Source organism: Mastigoproctus giganteus, chromosome 11 (assembly GCF_048544385.1).
Source record: "Mastigoproctus giganteus isolate SK-2022 chromosome 11, ASM4854438v1, whole genome shotgun sequence".
Taxonomy (NCBI): Eukaryota; Metazoa; Arthropoda; class Arachnida; order Uropygi; family Thelyphonidae; genus Mastigoproctus; species Mastigoproctus giganteus.
This window is the reverse complement of record NC_143585.1, coordinates 6,211,510-6,233,196: the sequence shown is the minus strand read 5'-3', so window position 1 is coordinate 6,233,196 and position 21,687 is coordinate 6,211,510. Positions and strand designations below refer to the sequence as shown.

The 21,687-nt window shown below is 38.0% G+C and overlaps 1 protein-coding gene across 1 annotated transcript in view; it reads right to left on the bottom strand.

Annotated features, from left to right (window-relative positions):
- The window catches only part of LOC150077667 (MFS-type transporter SLC18B1-like), a 227,083-nt gene that overhangs the window by 140,643 nt on the left and 64,753 nt on the right, over window positions 1-21,687 (bottom strand). The window contains exon 6 of the mRNA XM_090385198.1: window positions 15,393-15,532. Coding sequence (XP_090241324.1) covers window positions 15,393-15,532 — 140 coding nt within the window. The remainder of the gene's footprint in view (window positions 1-15,392; window positions 15,533-21,687) is intronic.

Genomic DNA, 21,687 nt, shown 5'->3' with positions numbered 1-21,687 from the left:
CAATGATATTGATGAAGGTATATCAGGCTTAGTGTCGAAGTTTTCAGATAATAGAAAGGTTTGCAGGGTTGTTAATGACAGTATTGGCAGTATGCTACTGAAACAGGATCTCGATAATTTGGGCAGATGGGCTAAGAAGTGGCAACTGAATTTTAACCTTGACAAATGCAAAGTAATACATATGGGTAGAAGTAACCCCAGAGAAACGTGCCAACTGTGTGGTACTGCACTTAAGTTGGTAGAAAATGAAAAAGATCTGGAGTAATTGTGCAGTCAGATATGAAGTTTTCTGAGCAATGCATACAGGCTGCCAGGGCAGGTCGTGGGGTTTTGTCAGTGATATATTGGAATTTTGCTAGCAGGGAAAAGGAGGTGATTGTCCCTCTGTATAAGGCAATGGTCAGGCCACGCCCTGCGTACTGCGCACAGGTCTGGAGGTCTCATTTTAGGAAATATATAGATTTGCTTGAGCATGTACAGAGAAGGGCAACAAGATTGGTGAGGGCAATGAAGGGATCTTCTTACCAAGAGAGGCTTAAGTTCTGCAAATTGCAGTGGCTGGTGAATTCTGATGGGATCCTTCCACTTGTTCAGATTATGAACCTAAGGGCCATAAATTCAAATTAAGAAAAGACAGATGTAGAATAGATGTGATGAAATTTGCCTTTAGCCAGCAGGTGGTTAATTGCTGGAACAAACTTCCATCTGTCGTTGTGGAAGTTGATAGTTTATATAAATTTAAGGAGGAACTGGACAGGCATTTGTAGGGAATGATGTTATTTTTTTTTTTTTTGGCTGATGCTGCATAAGCTCATACAGTTGCTTTCTTGCATCACATGCCACCACTACTACTACTACTACTACACACCTACTCTCATTTTTCCTTTCCCAGTGCTAATGTCACACCAAACAGACTCAACATTGCATTGTCCACCAACATCAATTCGATGCACTTCCTTAGATTTTATGTTTCTTAACTAACAGCATAATCCCTCCTCGCTTCCTGTTGTGTCTATCCTTTCTGTACACATTGTACTCCCCAAATTCCAATTCTGCGCTGCTTATGTCTGTGTGACACCACATCTCTGATATCCCAATAATACTGCCTTTGATGTCTTGACTAGCACTCAAGCTCATCGAATTTATTAACTATACCCCTAGCATTGGTGTACATGCAAGTATACATGCACCTATTTCTATTCTGAGTTACCCTATCACAGCCCACGTATTTACTTGTTCCACTATGACTCCCAGCAGTCCTGGAAATCCCCATTGCCTTGCTTTCCAGGTTGCTGCTCAATTGCATTTCAATAGAAGCAGTGCAAGAATCACTTTCACCTCTGCCAGTGGCTACTGTTAATTTATTAGTCTGTGTATCCCCCCCAAGCTAGCAGTTTTTCGATCCACCTAACTCTGCCTGATAGCATCAGCAAATATTCTTGCACCCTTTCTATTTAAGTGTATCCCATCCCTGTAGAAGCAGTCTCTCCTGTTAACAAGCACAGACCAGGCTGAGAAAAATTCTACCCCTTGAGCCTTGCACAATCTCTCCAGGGCCAAGTCGATTGACAAGGCTCTTATCATATACTCCCACCTATCATGTTTAGGCAGAATCGCAGACACTTTAAAATTCAACCCTAACTCACGGCATTTTTTCAGCATTGACTTGTACTTGTTAAGTAATTCCGCTGGTCTCCTACTCTTAATATCATTAGTGCCAACGGGTACAACAATATCACCCTTTGTGCCCTTAAAAGATGATATCTACAACATCATCAACCTTTGCCCCTGTTCCATCTATCCTTTTTGCAATTCAGAAACCTGGTATGCCATTACATTCTCCAAGATCTTATAGGCCTATCACCTTGCTTTCTGTTCTTGGCAAGGTGTTTTGGAGATTATTATCTTTTTAGCCCTACTCTTCTATCCAAAATTCTTGTTAAATGGCCTCCAATCAATTCAGGTTCTCTCCTAGTCTTGGTATGGAAGATTCTATAGTTGATTTTATACATTTAATTCATAGTTCCTCTTATTCTTATACCTTTGTTGTGTTTTTGACTTCACGGGTGCTTTTGATTCCCTTTGTGGGAATGTATTCTCAACTATCTTAGAATTCTGAATTCTTCTCAACAATTATATGATACTCTACAAAACTATTTTAACAATTGGTTTGTAACTGTTGCAATCAATTTTTTTATGATTATCAGGCAAGTATTTCAAGGTTGTCTCAGGGATCAGTTTTAGGATCTTAGTTATCAAACAGTGGTTGGACAAAATTTCTGACTGCTATTAATCCCTAGCATTCATGGATGATTTAGCACTTTTCTTTTAGGGTAACCACCATCACACCCAACTGGAAAACAATGACAAAATCCTTTCTGATCTTCATACTTGGACCTTAACTCACAAATTAAAAATTTCACCTTCAAAGACATGTGCCAGGTTTTTAAAGGGCATTTCTCTTTTACTAGACCCCCACTCCCCTTTTTATCAAGCTGAATAATTCCTCTAGTCCTATTGTGAGTTCCACAAAATATTTAGGCATTATTATTATTGATAGTAAACTTTCTTTTCTCCTACTATTTTCCATTTGGCTGAAAAATATTTAATAATTTCTTCAATCTCTCGGCAGGAGTGGGGACTAAGTGCTAAAACTTTAAGGCTTATGTACAAAGCTGTAGTGCTTCATATTGCATTATACAGTGCTGGGGCTTAGTTTGTATCAGGCCAAGCTTCTCAGTCAGGGCTCCCACTCACTAATTTTAAAAAAACTTAAATTGCAACTTAAATAAACCCAAAAAAAACCTAGTTTTCATCATATAGTATAGCAACACAAATAAGATAAAACTTACCATGCATAAATATCTTTTATTTAATTGTAATCAGAATTTTCATCCCATTCAGTTCCCTCCACATTTATTTTTTGAAGTTCTTTCATTTTTTTCAAACGTTCTTCTTATCTTTTATATCAAGTTCCTTGTATGACTTCTTTTACCAATTCTGATTTAGGTTTCCATATATAGCAATTTTGATTAGATCTATTTATCGCCTGTTTTGCCACTGGTCGATCTTTCACAGTTTCTGGTTTAAGGGAGTTTGTGGCTTTTGTTTTTATATGTTTTACTTGGGAGAAGATTCTTTCTACGCTTGCCGAAGAGTGAGGTAAAATAGTTAGACTGGTCATAAAGTTAGATAAAATCTCATATTTAGAATTATTAAAGCCATCTTTTACATTACATAACAGATACAAAAACTCAGGGATGGTTTTGTAAGAGAGATCTAAATCTTGATTTAAATGAAATGATCTCCATTCATCATCTAGAAGATTTATTTTGTCTTCAGAAACAAGGTGAGGGAACTGCATTGCTAAATGGAAAATTGAGGATGGCGATTTGGCACAATCATGTATCACTGCTGGGCCAAGAACATTGAGACTGGTGATAATTCCATTGTCATTTAGAGGAAATCTTTTTCTGATTTCCATACAAAGTTCAACAAGAAATTTTCAACAATCATTTTTAAACCTGCTTTCACTGTCACCAAATGGTGTTGAATTTAATAAGGCCATGCAATGGCCTCCCAAATATATTTTATTCAGAGGCTTATGATTTATTGCATTGCTTGGATCAATTTCAACTAGCTTGCACGAAGTAATGACTTCTTTTATGAAAAAACTAAGAATATTTTTATACTCAATTAAAACCATTGAATGAAGAGTAAGTGCAATCTGAAATGCTCAGATTGAAATTCAATATTCAGGCAGTTTATTTTTTCCGGTACATATCCTAAAAACAACAACATATGCTTAGTTCCTTTGGTGATCATAGTATTGTAAATATTCCCTCCACCATTGATTTTGTCAATTTTGTTAAATTTTTGTTAAATATTTACAATACTTTGGTGATCATAGTATTGTAAATATTCCCTCCACCATTGATTTTGTCAATTTTTGATTGAGACTGAACTAACGCATCCCACTGCTCAATAATAATTTTTATTACATTGCCACGGGATAACCAACATGTTTGTGCTAATTTGGGGATTTTATGCTTAGCAGTATCTACAACATCTTGAATCATTTTGAACTCGTTTAATCTTTTATTACTACGGAAAAATTACAAGAGATATCTTTTATAAATATTTCTAGATATGATGGGTAGTACCTTGACTGAATGACTAGCACATAATGCAAAAGAATGGCAAACACATCCCATTATAAATACTGATGGTACATCCTTTTTTAGCAATGACTGGAACCCACTCTTAGTACCCATCATAGTGGCACAATTATCACTTCCAAAGCCAATGAGATTACTTATTTGAATGTTTTTTTCGATGAAAAGATCTTTTACATCTTGATAAAGCCCTTCTGAAGTACCATTTTCGACACAAACAGTGTCAAGTAATACATCTACAACATCAAGTTTTTGAATATCAAAATATCTAACAACAATAGCTAGAACTTGCGATAAAGATAAATCTTTACTTTCATCTATTATCATTGAAAACTTGTTTTTTCTGCATATGTTAGAAATGTATATTTTTTCATGATAGGCTGTGCCATCTTGTATAAGATAAGAGACTTTAGTCGCCTTTATCTGAATTTGTTTTGCAATATTGCTATCATGAAATTCTTTCTTACATTCTTCTATAAGGTGATCACATTGCGCAAATGGAATATTATGCTCAGAAATTAGTGCAGCAATTGTTAACTCTGCCTTTGCTAATTCTTCATTCTCTGTAGGTCTACTTTTTGTGGAGAACTTGTCTAACGTTGAACTTGTCTTAGCAATATTTGCACTTTTTTTTATGTTTAACTGTATTTTTATGCGCTAGTAACATCGATTTATTGGCATTCTTTAATTTCATTTCACAACAAATACAGTAAGACACACCTTTTTCATTACTGTCTTCTTTCAACCAGTCCTTTAATTCCGGATCTTCTAACCATTCATTCCTAAAATTTTGAGTATACCACCGTTTACTCATCTTTCTCTGTGGGGAACAAGTTTCAGACATTGTGGGCAATTTGTGGGTATGGCTAGTTAGCAGTTATCTTATTTAAAAATGTTCTATAAAATAAAAAATAAAGCACTAATCCATTAACATAAAATAGAAATAGTCACTACAATTTAAATTTATTATATCATTGTAGGTAGTACACGCATAAATTTAAAAATCACACCAAATAATGCAATAATACCACGAACGATCATGAAAGACTGTGCAGTAAAGACCGCCTTCCGCCTGCTCAATAGGCTGCGCATACATGTTAGTAACACAAATGAAAACCATAGTATAGAACCCTGTGAAAACTTTGAAATCCTTTTAAATTTGTAGTATTTTGTACAAGCACTTGAGATATTACAAATTATGATCAGTATTGTTAGAATATACAATTAAGAAAATTGTAAACTGTTATTAAATGTATTAAATTTTATTGTATTTACAAGAAATAAAAATAAATTTTGACTTAAAATTAAAAATTACCGAAAAAACCCAGATAATGAGATATTTTTGTGAAAAAAACCTATCAACCCAGATGACAATCAACAAACTCAGATCTGGGTGGAAAAACCCAGGCGTGGGAGCCCTGTTCTCAGTATAAGTTAAATTTCATTCAAACATATTTCTTGTTCATTATTACTCATGCTTGCTGCACTGTCTCTACTCCTGCACTTTAAAGTACTGCCGGCTGTCTCCCTGAGATTTATTACTTATTTTAGTGGACTTTCTTATTCTATCACTTAAAATTATTGCCAGCTGTCTCCCCTTGGATTGCTTCCTTATTTTTAGAGGACTTTCTTATTCCATCAGGAAAGGACATACTGCAGAGTTTGAAGGTATCACTGATCCTGGGCTCCTAAATTAGAGAAAGCAAGTATTCTGAACATCCTGGTTGATAGAAGGCAGTCCAGATGGTCAACTTCTTTGAAAGGAAGGGTAACATTTTGTTTCTTTCCTAAGGCCACATTATTAACAATGCCACTACTAAGTGGTATTTACCATTACTAACCCCAAGCCCGTTCACCTCTTTCATTTTTACAGGATGTGGGTCGTTAATCTTATCTTTGTTTGCAACATATCTAATTTCCAGGACCCTCAGGACTTTGCTTCAAAGGTGTTCAACAACCTAAGTGAAAAAGACCTTGGGGGTAGTTGTGCAATCGAATATGAAGTTTGCTGAGCAATGCAGATGGTCTTCAAGAGTAGCTCATGGTGTCTTGTCAATGATATACAGGAATTTTTCTAGCAGAGATTGTTATTTGTTTTTTTTTTTTAGGAGCATTAGCAACTAAGGCCATATTGCTCCAGGAATATGTGGTGGTCATTCCCTGACCTTTCCGCATCCTCCGTATTTGGTGGTGACGGTCTCGAACCCCGGTCTAATCAAGAAGCGTGTGCTACGCACTGCTGCTCCTTCCCACCTCATTACGGAGGCTCACTCTAGCCGAGATAAGGAAGTGATTATCCCCTTGTATAAGGCAATGGTCAGGTCACACCTTGAGTACTGTATACAGGTCTGGAGGCCTTATTTTAGGAATGATGTAGAGTTGCTAGAACGAGTACAAAGAAGGGCAACAAGATTGGTGAAGGGTGCTCTTTCCAAGAAAGGCTTAAGTTCTGCAAATTGCAGCGTCTGGAGAGTAGGCACCTGCGAGGTGATCTGATTGAGGTGTATAAGGCCCTGATTGGCTTGAGTAAGCTGAATGCTGATGGGATTCTTCCTCTTGCTCAGAATAAGAACCTGAGGGGGCACAGATTCAAATTGAGGAAAGACAGTTGTAGAATAGATATGCAGAAGTTTGCCTTTAGCCAGCAGGTAGTTGATTGATGGAACAGACTTCCATCTTTTGTGGTGGAAGTTGATAACCTAAATAAATTTAAAGCTGAGCTGGACAGGCATTTGGAACGAATGGAGGAGTGAAATGGGAGGTTTTTTTTTTTTTTTTAGCTGATGCTACACAAGCTTGCTTTCTTGCATCATATGCCTCTGCTAATGCTAATGTTACAAGTGAATACATGGGCTGTGTTAGGATAACTAAGAGCAATAATAGGTGTATGTATACTTGCATGTACACCAATGCTAGGAGTATAGTAAATAAATTTGATGAATTTGAGGTGCTGATCAAGACACCAAAGGCAGATACTGTTGGGATATCAGAGATATGGTATCGCACATATAGAAAATGCAGAATTGCAATTTGGAGAGTACAAAGTAATCACAGGAACTTATGAAGCATCTTATATCTTAGTAAAATCAACTTCAATGCTCTTGTAGACAAGTGAGGAACCTTACATTGTTTCACTTTGACTCTGCCACCACAGACTTTATGAATTTTAGTCCACTAAACAGAATCAGCAAATCACTCTCTCATTGACTTCTTTGATAACTTTCAACTACTAATGAACGCCAACCATAAGTTTGCACATTCTCTTAAACTGCCAAGTGATTAGCTCTCATCTAATTATTGTAGTTTATTATTATTATTTGTTTTATTATTTTTCTATTTTTTAACTAATTAATTATTATTTGTTTTACCCATAACTTAACTTAATGCATACCGCTTTTGTACATATGATTTTAATGTTTAAATCTACATCAATATTTATGTTCATGTTGGATTTCATATTATTGTTATTAATTCTGTTCATTGTTCTGCTCTCAGATACACTGTTCATGGTTACCTGTTGTGTATTAGCATTAGCATTAGCATTAGTAGAGGCATACGATGCAAGAAAGCAAGCTTATTCAGCATCAGCCAAAAAAAAAAAAAAAAAACCCTCTCCCATTTCACCCCTCCGTTCGTTCGAAATACCTGTCCAGTTGAGCTTTAAATTTGTTTAGGCTATCAACTTCAACAACAAGTGATGGAAGTCGGTTCCACCAACCAACCACCCGCTGGCCAAAGGCAAATTTCCGCACATCTATCCGACATCCGTCCTTCCTCAATTTGAATTTATGCCCTCTGAGGTGATTATTCTGAGAAAGATGAAGAATCCCATTGGCATTGAGCATGCTCAAACCATTCAAGGCCTTATACACCTCTATCAGATCACCTCGCCGGTGCCTAGTCTCCAGACTCTGTAATTTGCAAAACTTAAGCCTTTCTTCGTAAGAGCAACCCTTTGTTCCATTTACTAATCTTGTTGCCCTTCTCTGTACCCGTTCCAGCAGCTCTACATCCTTCTTGAAATGAGGCCTCCAGACCTGTATACAGTACTCAAGATGTGGCCTAACCATTGCCTTATACAAGGGAATAATCACCTCCTTATCCCTGCTAGAAAAATTCCTGTATATCATTGACAAGACACCATGAGCTACTCTTGCAGCTCGTCTGCACTGCTCAGAGAACTTCATATCTCCCTGCACAATTACCCCCAGGTCCTTTTCATTCTCCACCACTGTCAGTGTGGTACCGCAGAGTTGATACGTTGCTCTGGGGTTACTGTTTCCCATATGCAGTACTTTACATTTGTCAATGTTAAACTTCATTTGCCACCTCTCAGCCCATCTGTTCAACCTTTCCAGATCCTGTTGCAGCAGCATAGCGTCAGTAGTGTCCTTGACGACCCTGCCAACCTTTGTATCATCTGCAAACTTGGACATTAAACTTGATATCCCATCATCAATATCATTCATAAACACCGAAAACAACAACGGACTGAACACTGAACCTTGAGGAACTCCACTAATAACATTAGTCCACGTTGAGCAGTGTCCATTGATTACCACTCTCTGTCTTCTGCCACTCAACCATCCCCTTATCCATAGCAGCAATTTGCCTCCAATGCCACACTGCTCCAATTTGTGCAGCAGTCTTCCATGTGCAACAGTATCAAAAGCCTTTCTAAGATCCAAATATATAATATCAAAGTTATTCCCTGCATCCAGTTCTTTTGTGACTACATCATAGTATCCAATCAAATTGGTCAGGCAAGACCTGCCCTTAACAAAACCATGCTGCGTCTGAGCTATAACTGAATTCTTGTCTAGATGATCCTGCAGTGCTTCTTTAACCAGTGCCTCCATTAATTTACCTGGAACAGAAGTTAAACTAACAGGTCTATAATTACTTGTGTCAGCCTTTGATCCTCCTTTGTGAATTGGGGTTACATTTGCACATCTCCAGTCTATGGGTACCTCCCCTGAGTCCAAAGAAGCTCTCATAATTATGGCTAGGGGTTTGCATACTTCCTTTGCTGCCTCCTTTAATATAACTGGATAGATCCCATCCACCCCAGGTGCCTTTTTTATGTTTATCCTCAACAATCTCTCCTCCACTTTCCTCTCAGTTATTACAAAATCATCCAGCTCACTGCCAATGTTTACTTTACCTACATCATTCTCCTTCCTGAATAACTCCTCATGCGTGAATGTAGATGCAAAATACTCGTTTAGATTGTTAGCCACCTGAGCAGGATCCTCAACTGTTGAACCATCAATATCCAGTGGACCAATCTGATTCATCCCTTTCCTTCTCGAGTTCAAGTATGTAAAGAACTCTTTTCTGTTTTTCTTTGCATCCTTTGCCAAGGATTTTTCGTAGTCTGCTTTTGCCTGCCTAATCTCCTTTGTGACTTGGTTACAGACCAACTTATATCTATCATAGGCTTCCATGTCACCCATTAATTTATATGTATCCCATGCATTTTTCTTCTCTGCCACATGTCTCATTAGTTCATCTGACAACCATTTAGGCCTAAACCTTGAACAATATTTCTTAGTTGGTATGTAAAGCCTGGTAGCCTCCAAGATTAGTTCCTTGAATGCTTCCCATTTTGAGTTTGCTGTTGGTAACATCATCAGTTGGTCCCACTGTATAGAATTTAAATACTGTCTCAGACCATCATAGTCGCCTTTACGAAAACAAAAACCCTTCCCTTTACCTCTGATGGTAGTTACCTCCTTGAGTAAATCCCACTTCAACACACTGTGATCACTGCCACCTAGTGGTTCATTTATCTGCAGGTTCTTAATGCATGAAGAGTCACTACTGATAATCAGATCAAGAGTATTGCTCCCTCTTGTTGCCTCACGAACATGCTGGTGTAGAAAACAATCATCCAATAAATCCACAAAAGCCTTGCTAGTGTGCGAGTGACCAACCCACAAATTCCAGTCTATATCTGGGAAATTAAAATCCCCCATTATAAGACTCTCTGATTTACTGGCCCACTCTATTTCCCTGTACAATATCTTATTATACTCATCAGAGTCATTAGGCCTATAGCACACTCCTACTCTCAATTTTGATTTCCCTATGCTTATGTCACACCAAACTGATTCGGCACTGCCCTGTCCATCGATGTCGACTGGCTTCACTTCCTTGGACTTTATGTGTTTCTTAATTAATAGCATAACCCCTCCTCCCCTCCTGTCCTGTCTATCCTTTCTATACACATTGTATTCCCCAAATTCCAGTTCCGCATTACTTATATCTGTGTGACACCACGTCTCTGATATCCCAACAATATCTGCCTTTGATGTTTTGAGCAATACCTCAAATTCATCAAATTTATTTACCAAACTCCTAGCATTGGTGTACACGCAGGTATACATGCACCTGTGTCTATTCTTAGCTACCCTAACACAACCCATGTGTTTACTTGTAACGCAATGACTACCAGCAGTCTCTGAAATATCCTGCATCTTGTTTTTCAGATTTCTGCTCATTTCAATAGAAGCAGTGCAAGAATCACTTCCACCTCTGCCAGTGGCTACTGTTAATCTATTAGTCCTTGTATCCCCCCCAACTAGCAGTTTTCCGACCCACCTAACACTGCCTCGACAGCATCAGCAAAAATTCTTGCACCCTTTCTATTTAAGTGTATCCCATCCCTGTAGAAGCAATCTCTCCTGTTAACAAGTACAGTCCAGGCTGAAAAAAATTCTACCCCTTGAGCCTTGCACAATCCCTCCAGGGCCGAATTGATCGACAAGGCTCTCATCATATACTCCCTCCTATCGTGTCTGGGCAGAATTGCAGACACTTTCAAGTTCAACCCTAATTCACGGCTTTTTTTCAGCAGTGACCTGTACTTGCTAAGTAATTCCGCCGGTCTCCTACTCTTAATATCATTCGTGCCAACGTGTACAACTATATCACCTTTTGTGCCCTTAAAAGATGATATCCGCTCTACAATGTCATCAACCTTTGCCCCTGGCAGACATACCCTGGTCCTATTCCACCTATCCTTTTTACAAAGCATGTTCCCCGTTTCCCTGACAATAGAGTCACCAACAACTACTAGTTCCTGTGGGACCAGCGCATTCTGCCTAGGGGGCTGCTTCTGTGTTGCCTGATGACCAAGTGCAAGCTCTGGCGTTGATGTGGGCAGCTGAGAGCTTGATGGGCCCCTCAATTTATTTCCTTCGAGGGCATCCACCCTGTCCTTCAAGCTCTCATAAAGGCCCATAACAACGCTGAGTTGTCGCCTGATTTCCTTGCACTCCTTACATCGTGCACACACAAAGACATCCCCCTTGGCAGTATCATGTCCCGTACCCAACTGCTCCGCAAACATCAAGCAAACAGTGCATTTTAATAGACTGTGATTCAGAGGGCAACTGGCCCCCTCAGTTCTCCCCTGAACCACAGCACTCCCATTAGCTTGAGCCTTTTGCTTTGCTGCTCTGGTTAGAGTCATGATTCCAATGTAATTCAATAAAATTTAAAACAAAAATTAAATCCTTAAGTTATATTATATATATATATATATATATATGGATATATATATAGTTTTTTTTTTTTTTTTTTTTTCGGTATCTAGTGTTCCCTTTATACAACTTCCGTATCACGTGTACCACTATAGTTATGTATTAATTATTTGTTACGATTAAGTCATTATATATATTTATAGAGTTAAAAATACAATTTAATTGACAATAAAGTTTATCAAGATTAATAGATTTACTGAATAATTGACAATATTATATTATGCACTATACTACACTAAGCTTATGCTATCGTGTAAAAATGGCGGGAATTCACGAACGAGTATCAAGTATGTATTAATTATTTGTTACGTTTGTACTCTAAGTCGTTATATATATATAGTTAAAAGAACAATTTAATTGACAATGAAGTTTAACAAGATTAATAGATCTACTGATTAATTGACAATATTATATTATGCACTATACCAGACAAAGCTAATGCTATCGAATTCCGGATATGCTGTGTCGCGTTTCAGTAACGAGTGTTATCTACGAAGTCCCTTTATATAACTTCCGTATCAAGTTATGTATTAATTATTTATTTTTACTAATTATTTATGTTCCGTAACCTATGTGGTTATATGTATAGTTAAAAGTACAATTTAATTGCCAATGAAGTTCGACAAGATTAATAGATTTACTGATTAATTTTCACGTAACTATGGCGGCTGTCTATGAACGGTAAACTCGTGTATCTTGTTATTAATAAAAATAACAATAAAAAAAAATGTGTACAGAAAACATAGACAGGATATAAAGAGAGGAGGGGGTCATGCTGTTAGTTAAGACACACAAAATCGAAGGAAGTGCATCCAGTTGACATTGATAGAGAGTGCACTGTTGTGTCAGTTCTGTGTGACATAAGCACTGGGAAAGCAAAATTGAGAATAGGAGTGTGTTATAGGTCTAATTTTTTTCTTTTTTTTTGTTAGTTGTTGGTGCATCGGCTTCTGTGGTCATAATGCACCTCCCAAGGTTTTTGCACTACTCTGATCCAAGCCCGAGGCAGGATTCGAACCCGTTACCTTTGGGTTGCCAGGCAGGCGCTTTACCCACCGGCTAGCCCGATCGGCTATAGGTCTAATGACTCTCATGGGTACAACAAACAACTGTACGGAGAAATAGAGTGGGCCAGTAAATCAGACTGTCTTATAATGGAGGATTTAGCTTCCTGGATACAGACTGGAACTCGTGGGGGTTGGTCACTCGCACATTAGCAAGACTTTTGTGGATTTATTGGATGATTGTTTTCTGCAGTAGCAGCATGTTCAAGGGGCAACCAGGGGAAGTAATACTCTTGTTCTCATTATCAGCAGTGATTATTCATCCATTAAGAATCTGCAGATAAAGGTGACAATGATCATGGTGCACTGATGTGGGATTTACTCAAAGCTGTAACTACCAAAAGGGGCAAAAATAATTTTGCTTTCAGTTTTTAAATTCTATACAGTGGGACCAAATGATGATGTTACCAATAGCAAATTCTACATGGGAAGCATTCAGAGAATTAATCTTTGAAACTACTACTAGGCTTTTCATACCAACTAAGAAATACTATTCAAAATTTAGGCCTAAATGGATGTCAAGTGAACTAATGAGACTCATGACAGAGAAGAAAAATGTATGGGATGCATATAAATTATCAGGAGACACAAATGACTAAGGTAGATATAGAATAGTCTAATCAAGTCACGAAGGAGGTTACGCAAGCAAAGGCAGATTACAAGAAATCTTTGGCAAAGGATGCAAAGAAAAACATTAAAGACTTATTTACTTATGTAAACTCTAAAAGGAAGGGAATGAATAAAATTGGTCCACTTCACATCGATAGGTCGATTGTTGATAAACATGCTGAGGTGGCTGACAAACTGAATGAGTATTTTGCATCTACATTCACAGATGAGGAAGTCTGTAGGGAAGTGAAGGCCAGAAGCTTATTAAACTGAGGCAGGAAGCTAAATGATTTTGTAATAACTAAGAGCAAAGTGGAGGAGAAATTGTTGAAGTTAAACATAAGAAAGGTATCTGGTGTGGATGGAATCTATCCAGTTATATTGAAGGAGGCAGTAAAGCAAGCAAGCAGGCTCTTAGCCATGATTATGAGGGCATCCTTGAACTCAGGGGAGGGCCCCACAGACTGGAGATGTGGAAACATATCCACGATTCACAAAAGGGAATCAAAAGGTGACACAAGTAATTACAGATCTGTTAGTTTAACTTCTCATGGGGAGAAAATAATGGAGTCACTGGATAAAGAAGCACTGCAGGAACATCTAGTCAAGCCTGCAGTTATAGTTCAGACACAGCACGGGTTTGTTACGGGGAAGTCTTATCTGACCAATTTGATTGGTTATTACGATGTAGTCACAAAAGAAATGGATGCAAAAAATAATTTTGTATCTGGGGTGGCCTCCACTTCACTACCTTCATGGACTAATGTTATTAGTGGTGTCCCCCAGGAGTCAGTGTTGGGGCCATCACTATTTTCTATATTTATCAATGATATTGAAAAAGGTATATATCAGGCTTAATGTTCAAGTTTGCAGATGACACAAAGGTTGGTAGGGTTGTTAATGACAGTAAGGACAGTACACTACTGCAACAGGATCTGGAAAAGTTGAGGGGCTGGGCTGAAAGGTGGAAACTGAAGTTTAACATTGACAAATGCAAAGTGCTGCATATGGGTAGCAGTAACCCCAGAGTAACATACGAATTGTGAAGTACTACAGTAGTACTGTGTATTGGAGAATGAAACTGACTTGGGGATAATTGTGCAGTCAAATATGAAGTTTTCTGAGCAGTACAAACAGGCTGCAAGAGTAGCTCATGGGGCCCTGTCAATGATATATAGGAATTTTGCCAGCAGGGATAAGAAGGTGATTATTATCCCCTTGTATAAGGCAATGGTCAGGCCACAAGTAATTAGAGATGACACCTTGAGTATTACATATGGGTCAGGAGGCCTCATTTTAGAAAAGATGTAGAGCTGCTGGCACAAGTACAGAGAAGGGAAACAAGATTAGTGAATGGAACAAAGGGTTGCTCTTATGAAGAAAGGCTTAAGTTCTACAAATTACGGTCAGTGTCTGGAGATGAGGCACTTGTGAGGTGATCTGATTGAGATGTATAAGGCTTTGAATTGTTTGAGCAAACTCAATGCTGATGGGATTTCCTCTTGTTCAGATTCCGCACTCGAGGTGGCATAAATTCAAATTGAGAAAAGACATTTGTAGAATAGATCTGGGGAAATTTGCCTTTAGCCAGCTGGTGATTAATTGCTGGAACAAACATTATTTTTTGTCAATGTGGAATTTGACAGCTTAAATAAATTCAAGGTTGAACTAAACGAACTTTTGGAATGAATAGATGGGTGAAACGGGAAGCTTTTTTTTTTTTTTTTTGACTGATGCTATATAAGTACTAATGCTAAATGCTAGCGTTTGGCCTAGAATTATTTATTCTGAATTTTACACGTAATATGCTAATCGTATAAATAAAGTGCATTGAGTGTTGCTAAATTCATTTTTTAAATATTAATTATTAATGTTTTCTCTACTTTTTATAATGGATTTTTAAGAATTTCACTTTATGGTTTCATTATTATTTGAAACATCAAATAAATGACATCAATGAAATTATAAGCAATTAAGATATTGGCAGATGACCTCACCTTTCTAAGCTGAGGCTCAAGAGTAACTTCATTAAAACTGATGAGGATAAATGTATTTAAGAAAATGAAAACATTAATTAAAAAACTGGGATGGAATATAAGCTCTCTTACACGCCCTGTCGGTTCCACATTCCATTCATCTGAAAATAAAATTGAAGTTAGAAATTGATCTATCTTGCTAAATAAAATCTTAAAAATTCATAATTTTTAATATAAAACACAGACTATTCCATCTTTTATTGATGTATGCAGACTAAAAAATGACGTAGTAGTAGTAGTAGTAGCAGTGGCATGTGATTCAAGAAAGCAAATGTATGAGCTTATGCAGCATCAGCCAAAAAAAAAAAATCACACCATCCCCTCCAAATGCCTGTCCAGTTCCTCCTTAAATTTATTCAACCTATCAACTTCCACGACAGATGGAAGTTTGTTCCAGCAATTAACCACCCGCTGGCTAAAGGCAAATTTCCGCACATCTATTCTACATCTGTCTTTTCCTAATTTGAATTTATGCCCCCTTAGGTTCGTAATCTGAACAACTGGAAGGATCCCATCAGAATTCAGCGTGCTCAATCCATTCAAGGCCTTATATACCTCAATCAGATCACCGCGCAGGTGCCTAGTCTCCAGCCATTGTAATTTGCAGAACTTAAGCCTCTCTTGGTAAGAGGATCCCTTCATTCTCCTCACCAATCTTGTTGCCCTTCTCTGTAAGCTAGAGAATCTTGTAATAACTGAGAGTAAAGTGGAGGAGAAATTGTTGAAGATAAATACAAGAAAGGCACCTGGGGTGGATGGGATCTATCCAGTTATATTAAAGAAGGCAGCAAAGGAAGTAAGCAAACCCTTAGCCATATTTATGAGAGCTTCCTTGGACTCAGGGGAAGTACCCATGGACTGGAGATGTGCAAATGTGACCCCAATTCACAAAGGAGAATCAAAGGCTGACACAAGTAATTATAGACCTGTTAGTTTAACTTCTGTTCCTGGAAAATTAATGGAAGCACTGGTTAAAGAAGCACTGCAGGATCATCTAGACAAGACTTCAGTTATAGCTCAGACACAGCATGGTTTTGTTAAGGGGAAGTCTTGCCTGATCAACTTGATTGGATACTATGATGCAGTCACAAAAGAACTGGATGCAGGGAATAACTTTGATATTATATACTTGGATCTTAGAAAGGCTTTTGATACTGTTCACATGGAAGACTGCTGCACAAATTGGAGCAGCGTGGCATTGGAGGCAAATTGCTGCTATGGATAAAGGGGTGGTTAGGGTGAGAAGACAGAGAGTGGTAATCAATGGACACTGCTCATTGTGGACTAATGTTATTAGTGGAGTCCCTCAGGGTTCAGTATTGTTTTCTGTATTTATAAATGATATTGATGATGGTATATCAAGCTTAATGTCCAAGTTTGCAGATGATACGAAGGTTGGCAGGGTTGTCAAGGACACTACTGACACTATGCTACTGCAACAGGATCTGGAAAGGTTGAGCAGATGGGCTGAGAGGTGGCAAATGAAGTTTAACATTGACAAATGTAAAGTACTACATATGGGAAAAAGCAACTCCCAGAGCAACGTATCAACTCTGTGGTACTACACTGACAGTGGTAGATAATGAAAGGGACCTGGGGGTGGTTGTGCAGGCAGATATGAAGTTTTCTGAGCAGTGCAGACAGGCTGCAAGAGTAGCTCATGGTGTATTGTCGATGATATATAGGAATTTTTCTAGCAGGGATAAGGAGGTGATTATTCCCTTGTATAAGGCAATGGTCAGGCCACACCTAGAGTACTGTATACAGGTCTGGAGGCCTCATTTCAAGAAGGATGTAGAGATGCTGGAACGAGTACAGAGAAGGGCAACAAGATTATGAATGGAACAAAGGGGTGCTCTTACGAAGAAAGGCTTAAGTTTTGCAAATTACAGTGTCTGGGGACTAGGCACCAGCGAGGTGATCTGATAGAGGTGTATAAAGCCTTGAATGGTTTGCGCATGCTCAATGCTGATGGGATTCTTCCTCTTGCTCAGAATAATCACCTGAGAGGGCATAAATTCAAATTGAGAAAAGACAGATGTAGGATAGATGTGAGGAAATTTGCCTTTAGCCAGCGGGTGGTTGGTTGGTGGAATAGACTTCCATCCCTTGTTGTGGAAGTTGATAGCCTAAATAAGTTTAAGGCTCAGCTGGACATGTATTTCGAACGAACAGAGGGGTGAAGAAGAAGTGGTTATTTTTTATTTATTATTATTATTTTTTAATTTTTTTTTTTGGCTGATGCTGCATAAGCTTGCTTTCTTGCATCAAATGCCTCTACTAATGCTAATGCTAAAGCTAGTATTTTATTGTGAAGCGGGTTCCACCGTAGCTCATCGGGGCGAACATCAACTTCAAGTAAGTTAGAGAACGCAGAAGTGGAATTAAATGGGTAACATAAGCCAGAATATCACCAGTGGATCGACACTGACGGAATCCATACTGGCAATCTCTGATCACAGGAAAGATCTAGGTAGTTTAAGAGTTGGCAGTTAATTGATTTCTCCATTAGTTTAGAAAGAGTAGAAGTAATTGCAATGGGACGATAATTGGATAGGAGGGATTTTCACCCTTTTTAGGAACTGGCTGGATATAAGCAATTTCCAAGCAGAAGGAAAAACACTTTTGGAAAAAGAAAGTGAAAAAAGGCAGCAAAGAACAGGAGTAAGTTCAGGAGAACAGGTTTTGAGAACAAGTGGAGAAATACCATCAGGACCTGGAGCTTTCTTAGCATCGAGATTCTTCAAAATCCTTCTGACATCCTTTTGACAGAAGACCACAGGAGGCATTGAATGGAGCGTGTTGGGAATAGTGGGAGATGTCTTACCAAGATCATTAATACATGAGTTGGAAGAAAAATATGATGCTAACAGGTCAGCTTTATCCTTTGCTGAAGTGACAACAGAACCATCTGGTTTTGACAGAGGTGGGAGCAGAGATGGGCAAAAGCTGTGGCCAATAGCTTTGTCAAGAGACCAGAATGCTCGGCTGCCATTAGGGCAAGAAGCAAGTTTTCTACTCTTAGCCTGTTCAAAATCTAGTAGCCCGTTCAAAATCTAGTTACAATTGTTGCGAGCTTTGGTGTAGGCAGAAACTGAAGAATTGGAAACAAGCCAATTATGATATGCAACATTCTTCTCCTGAACGGCCTTAGCACATTTATTAGAAAACCAAGGTATAGATAAAGGACGAGATTTTAAAGTGGAGTGTGGGATAAAGGATTCCATTCCTACAAGAATAATTTCACTGACACGATCTGAGCAAATGTTGACATCAGAAGTTTTGAAACAGTAGTCAGCTTAAATAAATTCAAGGAGGAACTGGACAAACTTTGAGAGGGAATGGTTGTGTGAAATTGTTTTTTTTTTTTTTTTTTTTGGCTGATGCTACATAACCTCATACACTTGCTTTCTTACATCACATGCCTCTACTACTACTACTACTCCACCACAATCACCACCAGTACTCACAATTACAACACAATCTTCAGCTTTACACTTTAAAAAATCCTGTTTTTGTCTGATCCCAGGTCCATAATAGGTTAAACAGAATAAAAATAAAAAGAGGCTGATTCCAATTCACAATTATGCATACTTATTCATACTTTGCATAGTAAACAATTTTGTAGCAATGAAAAGAACACGGCAGTGCACATGGAAATTCAGAATACAAGAATCCATACTAGTGATCCGTATACAGAAGCAGCAATAATATCTCTGAAATGATGGGTCTGATATGCTAGCTTTTTTTTTTTTCTAATACACATTAAAATAAAAAAAATGTTTGCCTGTGTACCACCTAAAATCCTCTCATGTATCACCAATGATGTGAGTACCACACTTTGGGACACACTGGTATAGCTGAATAATACTTCTAAATAAAATAATTTAACTACATAAATAAGCGACTAAGTGCATTCTGCTATATAGACACAAGCTAAAAACACTCAAGAATAAACTACCACTTACAATTGGTGCCTTCTGCAGAGCATGGGCAGATGTGACCTCACTCCCATATTCAAAGGCAGAGCAGAAAAGGAGCAACTGAGGTTTCGCACTGATAAATGCAAGGTTCTGCATTTGGATAGCAGTAGTCCCAGAATAACATATGAATTAGGTGGCACCACACAAGATAGTAGAGAAGAAAAAGACCTGAGGGTAATTACAGTATACAGTCCAACATCCAGTGGGTAGTTGGTTGGTGGAACAGACCCTTGTTGTGGAAGTTGATAGCCTAAATAAATTTAAGGCTGAGCTGGACAGGTATTTGGAACGACCGGAGGGGTGAAATGGGAGCTTTTTTTTTTTTTTTTTGGCTGATGCTGCATAAGCTTGCTTTCTTGCATCATATGTCTCTACTGACGCTAATGGTAATCCAGTTCTTTCTTTGGCCAATTATTAGGACAACTAGTAATTATCTACTAAAAACTCCATGAGCAATGCTAGCAGACAAGCTGCTAGGAAAGCTCATGGAGTTCTGTCAATTCATATACAGGAATTTTGCCAGCAGGGAGGAGGTGATTATCCAGTTGTATAAAGCAATGATTACACCACATCTTAAGTACTGCATACAGATCTATAAACTTAATTTTAGGATAGGGATCTCTTGGAATGGGTGCAAAGAAAAAGCAATCAGGTTAGTTAAGGACACACAAAAGGATACTTTTGTGTGTCCAAAAGGATACTTTTACCAAGAATATCTTTGTTCTGAAAATTGCAGTATTTGGAAACCAGGCACCTGTGATTGTACTGCTTAAGGCTTTAAATGCGCTGAGTAAACTAAATGGTGATGGCATCCTTACTCCTCTTTCATGGATGACAATACATACACAAAGGGGGGAAACTTAAATTGAAAAAAAAAAAAAAAAATGGTTGCACAATAGATGCACAGAAATTTTCTTTCAGGTCAGAGGGGCAACTGATTGTTGAAATAAACTTAAGTTTATTAATTTGTTGTTGTGGAAGAGACTAGTTTGAATAAATTTAAGAAAAGATTAGACATTTATTAGAGAATGAATAGATGATATGAGTAGTTTTTTTTTTTTTTGGCTGATGCTGCATAAGGTTGCTTCCTTGCATTATTTGTTCCTACTAATAATAACAGTAAGGATCGAGTCTATCAGACACCAAACACTTTACTTGATAAGAATAGTCACGAAATGTTGAAAGTCTACATCATACACAGATGTCATAATGCTGATTCTGATATGTAACATGGTTCAAATTTCAAAGTGAATATATCCTTCATTTTTCCAACCTACCATTAAGTGGTAATCAATGATCACTGTTCTTCATGGACAAATGTTATTAGTGGAGTTCAACAGGGTTCAGTGTTGGGCCCATTGTTGTTTGTATATTTATCAATGATATTGATGAAGGTATATCAGGTGACTAATTTTACTGCGGAAAGCTTGAAGTACTTTTTTTTTTATCGCATGATGTGATCAATACACAAAGTAACCAGTTTTTTCCTGCTTCCTTCGCGTATTGTGGCCGTGAGATCCAACCGAATAGGGCGGCACCATCATGATATCCAAGCCCGACGTGGGATTCAAACCTGTGACCTCTGGGTTGCCAGACAGGCACTTTACCCACCCGGCTAGCCCGGTCAGCCTTCAAGTACTGTTGATTATCTATTAAGATTCTTAGCAAAGCATATTATTTTTAAATTAATTAATCTATTAATATAATTTTCAATTATATTAATAGATTAGTTAATTTAAAAACATTTCTCTAGGAAGAGGGAGTGCACCACCTTTTTCCTGGTTGTCATTTATAAAATTTCACTGACATGATCTGAGCAAATGTTGACATCAGAAGTTTTGAAACAGTAATCTGACCAAGAAAAAGAAGAAAAGAAATCTTGCAGGTCAACCTATTTTGCATTCTTGCAATGTCAAACAACATGAGGTTGGGAATAGCCATGAGATAAAGGCTCCATTGGAGAAGAGACAATCACCAAATTGTGATCTGAGGTGCCTAAAGGATCACTGACTTGGACCATGTACTTAGAAGGGTTGTTTGTGAGAAAAAGATCAAGCGTGTTGGCTGTATGATTAGGATTGTCCAGTATTGTTGTAGGTAAATGAGCAATCTGTGCAAGGTCATTAGTAATTGCAAAAGCCTCAGCATCTCGACCAGCTAGGTCGGTGTGACTAGAAAACGGAAGCCAGCTGGAGTTGTGAACATTAAAATCACCAAGGAAAATTACCAACTGATAGGAAAGTTAGACTGGAGAAAGTCAAGTTGCAAAGAGA